Here is a 13,424-nt window from a genome sequence, read left to right on the forward strand (position 1 = left end):
TACTTTCATGTTTCAGTCATTTGATCTATTTCTTCTAAGCTAAAGCAACAGTTTTTTAATAACCACTTAATCAATCAATTCCTTGGCACAGCTCCTAGACATGATGTATGTTTGCTGAGACTCACTTGTTGGCGTTGAGAGAGTCTGAGTGCAGGTTGGTCTGATCTGACGAGGCCACGCCCATCGCCCCGCCCCCCAGAGCCATCTGGTTACCTGGAGAAACAGACACGGCAAGTTAAAATCTGTATGCGTCTAGACGCAAGTTAAGATTGTATTATACACACACGTCTCGTCAGACAAGACAGAAGCACACACACGCTTTAATGTTTACGCAGTTAAATTAAGTAGAAACTGTTACTAGATGGTTAACTAAACAATAAAACCTGTTGAGCATGGTCCAATGGAGACTGACTAAACTATAGTCTCTTAATCAAACACTTCTCCCAAACTGACACACCTGGGATCGTGCTCATTAGGCAGCAAACAGAAAATTGATTGAAACAGGGAGGGACCACCTGAACTGGTCCAATAAGAAACACTAATTCCCATTTTCCATTCCAAAACATTTCCAAATGTCTTCTGTGGAGTGTCCTACTGAACACAGCCCTGCTATACAAAACCACTCTTTACCTAGTGCATTGATGGGTCTCATCAGCTGTGGATGCTGCCCCTGGGTAGCGTTCTGTCCCCCTGGGGGGGTCTGACCGGGGGTAGGGGTCTGGTTGCTGTACGGCAGGCCCAGGGCAGCGTAGGCCCTCTGCATGGAGGAGGGGTCGATGGGGGTGGGGGTGTTGAGGGAGGGAGCGCTGGGGGGGCCAGAGACCACAGAGGCCAGGGAGTTCTGGAGGGCAGCGTTGGGGGAACTCAGCAAGGCTGGAGGGGGGAGAGAGATTCTAGTTAACATTGTAATACAATGTAATCAACCACAAATATACACACGGTCATGTAGGCACACATTCATGTATACACACAATCAGCGCATACACACACAAAGCTTTCATAACTTGATTGATATTTATTCTTGGAACTTTACTTGCCATGATATCCGTGAGAAACAGCAGATATGGTTCTAATCTTAGTGGTTTAACCACATTGTGACACACAAGAGCTGTAGAAATTCCTTCAGGGGGTATTACATGTGTAAAATCTGCATATTAAATAGAGTTCAGCCAACATACTACTCTAAGTCTACGTCCCAAATGGCACCCTATTCCCTATAGTGCACTATGGGCCCTGGTCTATGTAGGGAATAGGGTGCAATTTGGGACGCATCATAAGACAAAAAGGAAATCAGAGGAGAATGAACTGAAACGCTGCTTGCTATTTACACTGGCAGGAGTAAAGTCAGTGGTGCCATTGTGCTTTCCAGCATGTGAATCAGGCAGAGAGAAACAAACTCTGAAGAACAGAGTGATGAAAGATGCTGAGCAGAGGGAGAGAGAATGAGCAAGCGGAGAACGAGAGAAAGAAGGAGTAAAAGAGCAAAGGGAAAAAAAACAAGAAAGCAGAGTAAGGCAAAGAGATGGAGGGAGCAATTAATAGTGAGAGAACAAGAAAGGAGAAAGAGAAAAAGCATCCATGGAGGCAGGCAGTCATCTGGGGGGTTTAAATGAATCATCAGTCCACCAGCCAATCGCTCAGCAGGACAGCCACACACCCTCCATCCCCCTCCTCTCCCTCCTGCGTCTCGGATTACAAGCCCAGCAGGAGTCCACTCTTGCTCATCGAGCTGTTCACAGCCAGCCCTGTGGAACGCTAGCCTGGTCCCAGATCTGATTGTGCCATCTTGCCTAGATCTACGGTCATTGGCAAGACAGCACAAACATATCTAAGACCAGGCTGGAGGAACACAAGGCTAGTATATAAATATCCTACAGGTGGCGGTGTCTTATGGATGATGAAGTAATCATTGAGTAGGATGAGGTGGTCTCTAGTCACTGATCTAAGTTCAGTTTTGGGTTTTCATCCTAATGGTTGATATATGGGGAGTCAGTAAACTGATCCTAGATCAGTGTGGGGGTACTACTCACGTTGCTGGTTCTTCTTGTCACTGGCGTTCTTTAGCGGCAGGCAGACAGGACAGTCGTGCCGCGTACAGTTCTTCCAGTGTGAGATGATCTGTCTGGATGACGCACAGTGAGCCACTACAGAGGGGAAAGGAAGAGCAGAGGGAACACAGCGTTACACCACCTGTAACACAGGTTTAAATGTCACGTGCACAAGTACAGTGAAATGCCTTTCTTGCAAGCACTAAACCCAACAATGCAGTAATCAATAACAATGTAATACTAAAAATAACAAGGTAGAACAAAATGAAATAAACACATGAGAAGTACGCTACATGACCAAAAGTATGTGAACACCTGCTCATCGAACATCTTATTCAAAAATCATGGGCATTAATATGGAGTTGGTTCCCCCTTTGCTGCGATAACAGCCTCCACTATAGTGGAAAGCCTTCCCAGAAGATGTTGGAACACTGCTGCGGGGACTCAATTCATCCACAACTGCATCAGTGAGGTCGGGCACTGATGTTGGGCGATTTGGCCAGGCTTGCAGTCGGCTTTCCAATTCATCCCAAAGGTGTTCAATGGGGTTGAGGTCGGGGCTTTGTGCAGACTAGTCAAGTTCTTCCACACCGAACTTGACAAACCATTTCTGTATGGACCTCGCTTTGTGCACGGGGACAATGTCATGCTGAAACAGGGAAGGGCCTTCCCCAAACTGCCAAAGTTGGAAGCACAGAATCGTCTAGAATGTCAATGTATGCTGTAGCATTAAGATTTCCCTTCACTGCAACTAAGGGGCCTAGCCCGAATAATGAAAAACAGCCCCAGAACATTATTCCTCCTTTACCAAACTTTAGTTGTCACTATGCATTCTGGCAGGCAGCGTTCTCCTGGCATTCCATAAACCTAGATTTGTCTGTCGGACTGCCAGATGGTGAAGCTTGATTCATCACTCCAGAGAACGCATGTCCACTGCTACAGAGTCCAATGGCAGCAAGCTTTACACCACTCCAGCCAACACTTGGCATTGGGCATGGTGATCTTAGGATTGTGTGTGACTGCTCGGCCATGGAAACCCATTTCATGAAGCTCCCGATGAGCAGTTCTTGTGTGGACGTTGCTTCCAGAGGCAGTTTGGAACTCGGTAGTGAGTGTTGCAACCAAGGACAGACAATTTTTACTCGCTACGCGTTTCAGCACTTGGCGGTCCCGTTCTGTGAGCTTGTGTGGCATACCACTAACACTGAGCCGCTGTTGCTCCTAGACGTTGCCACTTCACAGCACTTACAGTTGACCGGGGCAGCTCTAGCAGGGCAGAAATTGGACAAACTGACTTGTTGGAAAGGTGGCACCCTATGACGGTGCCACGTTGAATGACACAGCTCTTCAGTACAAGCCATTACACTGCCAATGTTCGTCTATGAAGATTGCGTGACTGTGTGCTCAGTTTTATACAGCTGCAGAATCCGCTAATATGAAGGGCTGTCCGCATACTTTTGACCATGTAGTGTAAGTAAGCTATATACAGGGTCAGTTTGAATATCATATTTACAATGTGCAGGGATTCTGGAGTGATAGCAGTAGATAGAGGTCACTAGGCATCAGGATATTTGACAGAGTAGCAGCAGCATATATGATGATTATATGTGAGTGTGCTTGTGTAGTCAGTATAAATGTGTGAGAATGTTATGGTGTGAGCAAAAAGAATGTATGTGTTGGATTGTCAGTGTGTGTGTATATAGAGTCCTGTGATCGTACATGGAAACGGTGCCCCCCCCCCAAAAAAGTCATAAAAACATATAAGATAGTCCGTGTAGCCATTTAGAAGCGATAGAAGCTGTTCAGGAGCCTGTTGGTGTCAGACCTGATGCACCAGTACCGGAAGCAGAGAGAACAGACTATGGCTTGTGTGTCTGGAATCTAGGGCTGTCCCCGGCAAAATAATAAATAAAATTGGTCAACCAAGAGTCATCTGTTCTTCATTTATTGACATTTTTAAACGTGTATTTATCCATATACATTGCATTCGGAAAGTATTCAGAAGTTACATCCTTATTTTAAAAATGATAAAATATATTTTTTTCCTCAATCTACACACAATACCCCATAATGACAAAGAAAACAGATTTTTTAGAAATGGAAAAAAAAACCTGATATATCACATTTACATAAGTATTCAGACCCTTTACTCAGTACTTTGTGAAAGCACCTTTGGCAGTGATTAAAGCCTCGAGTCTTCTTGGGTATGACGCTACAAGCTTGGCACACCTGTATTTGGGGAGTGTCTCCCATTCTTCTCTGCAGATCCCCTCGAGCTCTGTCAGGTTGGATGGGGAGCGTCGCTGCACAGCCATTTTCAGGTTCTCCAGAGATGTTCGATCGGGTTCAAGTCCGGGCTCTGGCTGGGTCACTCAAGGACAGGTGTGCCTTTCCAACTCATGTTCAATGAATTGAATTTGCCACAAGTGGACTCCAATCAAGTTGTAGAAACATCAAGGATGATCAATGTTAACAGGATGCACCTGAGCTCAATTTCGAGTCTCATAGCAAAGGGTCTGAATACTTGTGTAAATAAGGTATCGGTTTTAATTTTATTCATTTTAGAATGAGGCTATAATGTAACAAAATGTGGAAAGGATGAAGGGGGTCTGAATACTTTGAATGCACTGTATAGACACAACCTGTTTGAATAAAATCAACTATATGTAGGCTACTGAGCTTGTCTGATGCTTTAAGCGCTGCGATTAAAAATGACAAATTACTAAAGAGGGAGCCAGAGATCAATATAGCCTAACCAGAAGAAAGAACCAGTTCTTGAACCCCTCCTTCCCCGGTGGCCTTCGCAGATTCTGCCATTACGTTCCTAAAGTTGCCGGTAATAGGCTACACCGACGGTCGGCAACCGTTTCCATTTGGAGTGATAAGTTAGCATACCATTTCCACTGCTCTGCTTGCCAGTTATGATTTTTGAACAGTTTCATTTCAGGTATAAAGTTTTCATACATCTAAATCAACGTCATGTGGTTAATCATAATTCTATCTAAATTAAAATGACAAATCTAAAAGTAACTTCTATTGCCATTGCCAATATGTAGAATAGAAAACATGAGCTGGCGCACACCCAGAAAATGTATTTTGTGTTGAGGTGCTGACTGAAGGCGAATAAACTATAAGAGAGTCGCACACTACATATATAATTTATAGGGTAAATCACCAACGTTTCAGCATCACTGTGCCTTCTTCAGGGTAATGTCATGAATACTTGAACCAGGTTATGTAGACAAACAGTGCAATTAGTGCAACCAATCACAATAGTGAGGGGTGTGTCAATTATTAGAGTTAATTAGAATGAATTGAGTGAAACCGGTAAAAATCAATAGTTTATGGCATATTAAATATTAGGCTATCGTTATCATATGCAAACAATTGAATACTGTACATATTAGCATCAACATACATTATTGTTCAATTCAATGTCACATATTTAATAGTTTCCTATTTGATTTCTATTTGTTACATGTAATCTTTTGGTTCAACCTTAATGCATAATAAGCATCAACAGGGGAAACATATTAGGTGTACGCTAATATGCTGTAGAAAGAATATATCAATTCATAAAACTTGTTCATAAGAGAGAGAATTGTTCATAAGGGCCTGAGATCAAAGTAAATATTCAGACCACTAGGGGGGTCAATGGTTTTAGGGTAGGATATCCAGTAAGCCTCCCTTAGTCATAGTTGGATCTCGATGGTTACCTCCTCTCCTTGGTAGAGCAACATGCTCAATGCCTGTGTATTTGAGGGAGGAGATTGGATGATTAGCTTCAACAAAGTGAGCTGCTACTGGATAGTCAATGTTCTTACACCTGATTGAGCTGCGGTGTTCAGCTATGCGGTGCTGTAATTGTCTTTTCGTTTTGTCCTACGTAGGCTTTTCCACATGAGAATATGTAAAAATAGCCTACATAAAAAGCCAACAAATAAAATCATTGCAGCGCACAGGTAGAGAATATCATGATAAAAATCAAAATCCTATAAAACCACATTGGCTACGCATAGCTTGTCTGCAAGGAACTTCAAACATCGTATCAACTATTAACTTGTTCCGGAAGAAGCTTGTGCTAGAAAACTTGCATAAAATACTCTGGGCCTCAGAGTTTCCGTCCCAGTGAACTCCGGACAGACACAGCTGTAGGCTATTTGCGCAAGAGATAAGAAGTAATCAGGTATGGATTTTTTATTAAGTTCTACCGGTTCAGAGCATTTCATTTTTTCCCCCTTTCATTCGGAGTGGTTATCGAAAGGAAGAGAGCTGGAAAGATTTTTCAAATAGGCTACGTTGAGGAACTATTGTCAGGACACCGATCCTGTAGAGGTTAATGATGCAAACTAAAAGATAAAAAGCGGCGGCAACAAGGAAAGCAGCCTCTGGGTGCAAGTTTTCCTGCTTGTTTATAGCCTCGCATAGTTTGTTAAGTTCCAGCTTGTTATTTTTCTTGTTCTGAGGTGGAATGTATACAACAGTCACGATAACAGCAAAGAATATTGCAATTAAGAATTCTGTTGGTAGCAAAGCCGCAGTCTGCAGTCATCCATCTTATTATCAAGTGGCCAGTAGAATGGAGGGAAGAGGGGGGCAGTTTTCCCTTCACCTTAAATCGCGCAAATACTCCCCCCTCTCATCTCTAACGCCGACGTTTTCACTTGGATACCCTGAAAATTGGGTCGGAATTACAGAAAGAGTCCAGGGCAGATGAGTCAAACTTGAAGCCGGATTTGGCCTATTAACTGCCGATCTGATGTTCAAAAGTTATTGTCGGTTATAAGAAATGATAGCGGATACTTTGTGAAAATAAAGTACAAATAAATGCCAAAATAATCACAAATTAGCCAAATTGGATTAGAGCTCGCAACCTGGAGGCCACACAGTACGGCACCATCTTTGTGTATTCAGTGAGCAACTACAGACGGTAAACCGAAGAGCACAAGGAACACACAAAGATAGACAACCACCACTGGCTCCCAAAACAAAAAGCAACAAACAATATTTATATAACCCCAGACTTTCATATTCTACATTGACCAGGAAGAGGAGCATATATCATCTCTGACATGAGTACAAAATGCACTTTAAGAGAGCAAGAGTGTATTAGTGCCAACAGCATCCAGGCCTTCCAAAGCAACACTGAGAGCAGCAAGGCCTTAAACAATACGTCTTGGCTTGTTATAACACAGAGGCAGAACGAGAAATTGAGGAGAAACCAGAGACTCCCCAAAGGCCTGGTTATCATACCAGCGATCTCACAGGGATAATTCAGACTGGGAAGAGTCTACTGCATTTGGCCTTGGGAGGCAGAAGAAGAGAACCACAACCAAAACAACGTGTTCTTTTTGGTTCTGGAATCTGTACCTGCCAGATTGGGTTTCTCATGGCAGTGTTGGCTAACTGGCTAATATAGAGTCCCAGGGCCCTGTTCAACAGAAGAAGAAAGAAATAATTGGGCAAATTCAGTACTTCGTCATTGGCCTCATTAGGGAGAGAACAAGAAACAACAAAACATGTTTCTCCTGGTTTTGTAGCAGACATATTGGGTTCCCTCTATTCTCCAGAGCAGAGATCCCAAATTGGCTAACAGAGAGCCCTGGATCTTGTCAGTAGGGCACACAGTAGCAAAAATTTTGCAACGGTAAACTAGAATCTGGCAATTATTATTGGACAAATTCAAGTAGTACCTCCACATTTCAGAATGTTTAAAAACGTTTTCGCCCAACTGAAGATGACCCCGACTGATGTGCCTGCTGCTGCCACTAGCCCCAGGCAAGCCCTGGGAAAGCCCTGGGGCAGGAGAAAAGGGAGTCTAGAACTAAAGGCAACTATACATGAAAGTGGCAGCTAAGTGAATAAATTGCTCGAAGCGGTGTAGAAAAGTATGAATACATAACTATTTGGGAATACACCAACATGGCAAGACTGTTTGAGCATTAATAATATAACCCCCAAATATATCTCAAAACGAATTTCTTATTACAGATTCAATACACAACCCCTATCATAATAAGAGCTTAGCAACAGTTTGCTTAGATTCTGTGTGGAATTCTCAAAACAAGCCAATCTAAGCACCAGAATCACCTAAGAAAATACAATTCTATTTACTTTAGATCTGAGAAAAAGGAACAATTACTCTGATGAGGAACGTTCGTGCTGATTATTTGGGTGGCGGGTAGCCGAATGAAATGAGCTGGCAGAGAAACGAAGAACCAACGACTTGGCATGTACAAGTGTTTGGCTTCATATGACACTTCAACCAGACAGCATACCAGGCCAGACATAAATGAGTAGGGAGCTGGAGGGGAATTTTCCATTAAAGCCATGAAAGAGAAAATAAAACTAGAGAATGAAGGGAAAGAGAAAGGATTGAGAGGGAAAGAGAAAAGGGGAGAGAATGGGAAAGTAGCATTCGAGGTGTAGAACTGGAAATCTCCAGTGGCGTGACCAGATTAGGCAAAGATGCGTGGTGTGACCGTTATGGAGTGAAGGAGAGCGTCTGGCCTTCTGTGTTACTAGGAGCACCTTGGAGAGAAGTCAGACAGGACGAGAGGAGGGAGGGAGGAGTGATGGAGACAGGGGGAGAGAGAAACCCTGGCCTCAACGACCCAGCCATGGTGCTACTCCACACCGAGGATGTGTCCCCACCCTCCATTAGCCACAGTACCAGACCTTGCCCCCTCTCCCCAGTACTGACCCTGGCAGGACTTGCCAGCCTGGCAGTGGGTCATGTGGTTGAGGACATTCTTCATGGTGCGGCAGTGTGGCAGGGCGCAGGCCCGCACCTCCCCATTGGCTTGCTCGCGCCGCTGGCACTTGTGGGCGTGGAGCAGGAGCACCAGCTGCTGTTGGATCAGTTTGCGCTTCTCCGGGTCGGCCGTGGGGCCAGAGATGGACACACTGCTGGGCACGGGGACCATGCCCACCGAGGGCACCTGCTGCCCGGGCTGCTGCTGGAGCTGAGACTGGGGAGGGGTGGAGGAAAGAGGGGGGATATGTTTAAGAACACCTAACTACAGTGACATCAGAGGGTCCCAGGATCAATGCAAAGCCTTGACATTTGCACATAACATACAGAGAGAACAGGAAACACAAAAAGTTGTGCACTATATAGGGAATAGGGTGCCAGACTAGGTGTGTGGACAGGAGGACTCACCAGGTTTGGCACGCTGGTGACGGCGGTAAGGGGTGCTGCCTTGTTCTGAAGCTGCTGGGGGTTCACCTCCTGCCCTGGCCCCCCCTGGCCGTACTGACCACCAAACGGACTGCCACCGTTACTGCCCAGGCCCAACTGAAAAATGAAAAAGGAGAGAGGGGAAGGAAAGAAAAGGAGAGGGGAGAAAATGTCAGGAAGCATTTCAAAACACCGCCCATGCTAATAACTAAGTCGCTCTGGATAAGAACTTCAGCTAAATGACCAAAATGTAAAATGTATCAAGTGTCAATTCCATTTCAACAAGCCAAGAACACAAACCCAAATCTCAAAACATGGAAAATGCTCCCAGCATCAATTTGTCTTCTCCAATTCTGCACCAATTTGTCAACAAGCAGCTCTCCCAGTGAGGTTTATGCCAGTCACAGCTCGTACATGGTGCCATTATAGCTCTGCCAACTTGGTCCCACCACAACCCTGCTAGTGCCAACACAGCTCAGCCATAGCCCCACACCACAACCCTACTGCCAGAGTTTGAGCTGCAGGCTGAGGAGCCAGAGGGCCTTGGCTGCATCCCTCCTCTTCCTTCCCGCTTTCTCCCTCAGTACCCCTTCATCTCTTCCTCTCCATCTACAATCACCCCAGCTATCTTTCCTAATTCCCCCTTCCACAGCCTGGAGAAGCCAGACAGAGGCCCCTACATCTCTCCCCCTCTGATCCCATGCAGCAGGCAGGATTAGACCACGGCAGGCGGCAGAAACATCCTCCCTCCCTCCATCCCTCCCTCCCCCAGGGAAGGGCCCCCCCCCCCAGGCCGTTGACAGCGCTCCAGCAGACCAGATAAAAAGGCCCAGCTGAGGCAACCAGAAACCAGCAGCTTAACTCAAACACACACACAGCTGAGAGCTGAAGATAGATGGAGGTGGGGTGGGGCCTATCCTTCTGTCCCTCGCCGACACTCCACACAGACAAGCACTGAAGAAAAGTGCCCGCCATGCACTCCAGACACACCTCCTCTTCCTCATTCTGACACACTTCACACAGCAGCCAGCTCTGCTTTGAGCCTTGCCACTCCACTGTCAGACAAGAGCGACAGAAACACAGGAGTGTATTTAGCTTGTTTGGCCCTGCACATAGATTACCTTATCCCTCCCTCCCTCCCTCTTCCTCCTTTCACACTCACCCCCTTATTCTGCATCTGATGAAGTGATTTACTGCCCAATGGTAGGGCAGAGAGCCATGGAAAGAAGAAGAGAGGGGGATCACACACACCCAGAAAGGAGATTTACAACCTAGCATAATGCAGACAACAACAAAGACCATCACCATGAAGAGACACTCTCTCTCGCTCTCTGAAACAACAACTACCACCAATACGCTCTCGTTCAGTCTCTCTCTATCCCCACTACCTCACACACCAAACTAATCACCACTGAGTTTCTCAGTCTCACACCCATACCAAACTCCTACAGGTTCTGTCAGCGGACTGGTCTCCATGTAACCACACAACTATAAACACTGTTAAGACCCCCTCTCTGTGTTGAGGTTACAGACAGGCAGTGCTCTCATTAGACAACAGAGACAGCAGAATGGATGGTTTCCTATTGGTTTCCTGTGAAACCACATAAGAGCAGTGTCACTGAGGCTTAGATAAACAATCCCTAGCAATCTACACACACTGTTATAATCAACTGTAGTATCCCCTACGGACAGTGATTGAGCAGAAGATGAGAATGTTAACTCAATATCAGTCCATAGCAGTTCCTTACAGCTAGAATTCTAGTTCTAATTCTATGCACAGAGCTTACAACTGAATAATGCTGCCAACTGATGTCTGAAAAAATAAAAAAATTACTCAAGCCAATAGGCAAACAGCTTGTCACATGTGCAGCCTATTGTACAAAAAGAGAGCAGTTATGAGTCTGCAGGGCTGTTGATAGAGATGTTTTTAAATTGTCCTCCAAGGCCACTGTGGCATGCTGTTAGAAATGTATCATCCCGTTAGAAACAAAGACCAGGCGTTGTAACGAAAGGCTATGGAGGTTCTCACCACTCATTAATTGGGCAATTAAGCCAGTGAATTAAGCCCAGTAAAAACTTAAGCACTGGCATGGTGTTGGACACAGAGGCAGCATCAGACATTGGTGTAGTAGAGCTGTACTAGGCACAGGGGAGGCTGGCTAAGTGGTTCCTGGTTCCAGATCTGTTTAGGGACCATAGGAAGGGGCAAGACAAGACCAACATATCTGGGACCAGGCTATGGCTAATGCCGCATTCACGTCATGTCGGAGTGATCGGAGGAACGACTTATCTACTTGGAGAGTTCACGTGCTCGGAAGGAACATTTTTTTTTGCCATTTTCAGTGGTGCGTGGCGTCAGAGTTCAGCAGGTGGGAAAGATCAGGGCCCAGAGTTCATACCAGAGTTTCCTAGTCGTAATTAATCAAATAAAAATTTGATTGGTCACATAGACATGGTTAGCAGATGTTATTGCGAGTGTAGCGAAATGATTGTGCTTCTAGTTCCGACAGTGCAGCAATATTTAACACGTAATCTAACAATTCCACAACAGCTACCAAATACACACAAATCTAAGTAAAGTAATGAAAAAAGAATATATACATTGTTCAAAAGTTTGAGGTCACTTAGAAATGTTCTTGTTTTTGTCCATTAAAATATTGCCAAATTGATCAGAAATGCAGTGTAGACATAATGTTAATGTTGTAAATGACTATTGAAGCTGGAAACGGCAGATTCTTTATGGATTATCTACATAGGCGTACAGAGGCCCATTATCAGCTACCATTACTCCTGTGTTCCAATGGCACGTTGTGTTAGCTAATCCAAGTTTATCATTTTAAAAGACTAATTGATCATTAGAAAACCCTTTTGAAATTATGTTAGCACAGCTGGAAACTGTTGTTCTGCTTTAAGAAGCAATAAAACTGGCCTTCTTTAGACTAGTTGAGTATCTGGAGCATCAGCATTTGTGGGTTCGATTACAGGCTCAAAATGGCCAGAAACAAGGAACCTTCTTCTGAAACTCAGTCTATTCTTCTTCTGAGAAATTATGGCTATTCCATGCGAGAAATTGCCAAGAAACTGAAAATCTCATACAATGCTGTGTACTACTCCCTTCACAGAACAGCGCAAACTGGCCCTAACCAGAATAGAAAGAAGAGTGGGGGGCCCCAGTGCACAACTGAGCAAGAGGACAAATACATTAGTGTCGAGTTTAAGAAACAGACACCTCACAAGTCCTCAACTGGCAGCTTCATTAAATAGTACCCGCAAAACACCAGTCTCAACGTCAACGGTGAAGAGGCAACTCCGGGATGCTGGCCTTCTAGGCAGAGTTGCAAAGGAAAAGCCATATCTCAGACTGGCCAAAAAAAATAAAAGATTAAGATTGGCAAAAGTACCCAGACACTGGACAGAGGAACTCTGCATAGAAGGCCAGCATCCCGGAGTTGCCTCTTCACTGTTGAAAGTTCCTTGTTTCTGGCCATTTTGAGCCTGTAAATCAAACCCACAAATGCTGATGCTCCAGATACACAACTATGAGCTATGTACAGGTGCAGTGATGTGCTTTGACAGCTGGTGCTTAAAGCTAGTGAGGGAGGTAAGTCTCCAGCTTCAGGGATTTTTGCAGTTCGTTCCAGTCATTGGCAGCAGAGAACTGGAAGGAGAGGCAGCCAAAGGAAGAATTGGCTTTGGGGGTGACCAGAGAGATATACCTGCTGGAGCGCGTGCTACGGGTGGGTGCTGCTATGGTGACCAGTGAGCTGAGATAAGGCGGGGCTTTACCTAGCAGAGACTTGTAGATGACCTGGAGCCAGTGGGTTTGGCGACGAGTATGAAGCGAGGGCCAGCCAACGAGAGCGTACAGGTCGCAGTGGTGGGTAGTATATGGGGCTTTGGTGACAAAACCGATGGCACTGTGATAGACTGCATCAAGTTTGTTGAGTAGAGTGTTGGAGGCTATTTTGTAAATGACATTGCCAAAGTCGAGGATCGGTAGGATGGTCAGTTTTACGAGGGTGTGTTTGGCAGCATGAGTGAAGGATGCTTTGTTGCGAAATAGGAAGCTGATTCTAGATTTCATTTTGGATTGGAGATGCTTAATGCGAGTCTGGAAGGAGAGTTTACAGTCTAACCAGACGCCTAGGTATTTGTAGTTGTCCACATATTCTAAGTCAGAACCGTCCAGAGTAGTG

The 13,424-nt window shown here is 45.0% G+C and overlaps 1 protein-coding gene across 5 annotated transcripts in view; it reads right to left on the reverse strand.

Annotated features, from left to right (window-relative positions):
* Positions 1-13,424, reverse strand: part of LOC115147398 (CREB-binding protein) — a 65,843-nt gene that overhangs the window by 24,339 nt on the left and 28,080 nt on the right. For all 5 annotated transcript variants that reach the window (XM_029689631.1, XM_029689630.1, XM_029689629.1 and 2 more), the window contains exons 3-7: positions 9,211-9,345; positions 8,752-9,019; positions 2,031-2,144; positions 631-873; positions 126-213 (exon numbers count right to left, since the gene is read on the reverse strand). In XM_029689631.1, coding sequence (XP_029545491.1) covers positions 126-213; positions 631-873; positions 2,031-2,144; positions 8,752-9,019; positions 9,211-9,345 — 848 coding nt within the window. The remainder of the gene's footprint in view (positions 1-125; positions 214-630; positions 874-2,030; positions 2,145-8,751; positions 9,020-9,210; positions 9,346-13,424) is intronic.

Source organism: Salmo trutta, chromosome 14, assembly GCF_901001165.1.
Source record: "Salmo trutta chromosome 14, fSalTru1.1, whole genome shotgun sequence".
Classification (NCBI taxonomy): Eukaryota; Metazoa; Chordata; class Actinopteri; order Salmoniformes; family Salmonidae; genus Salmo; species Salmo trutta.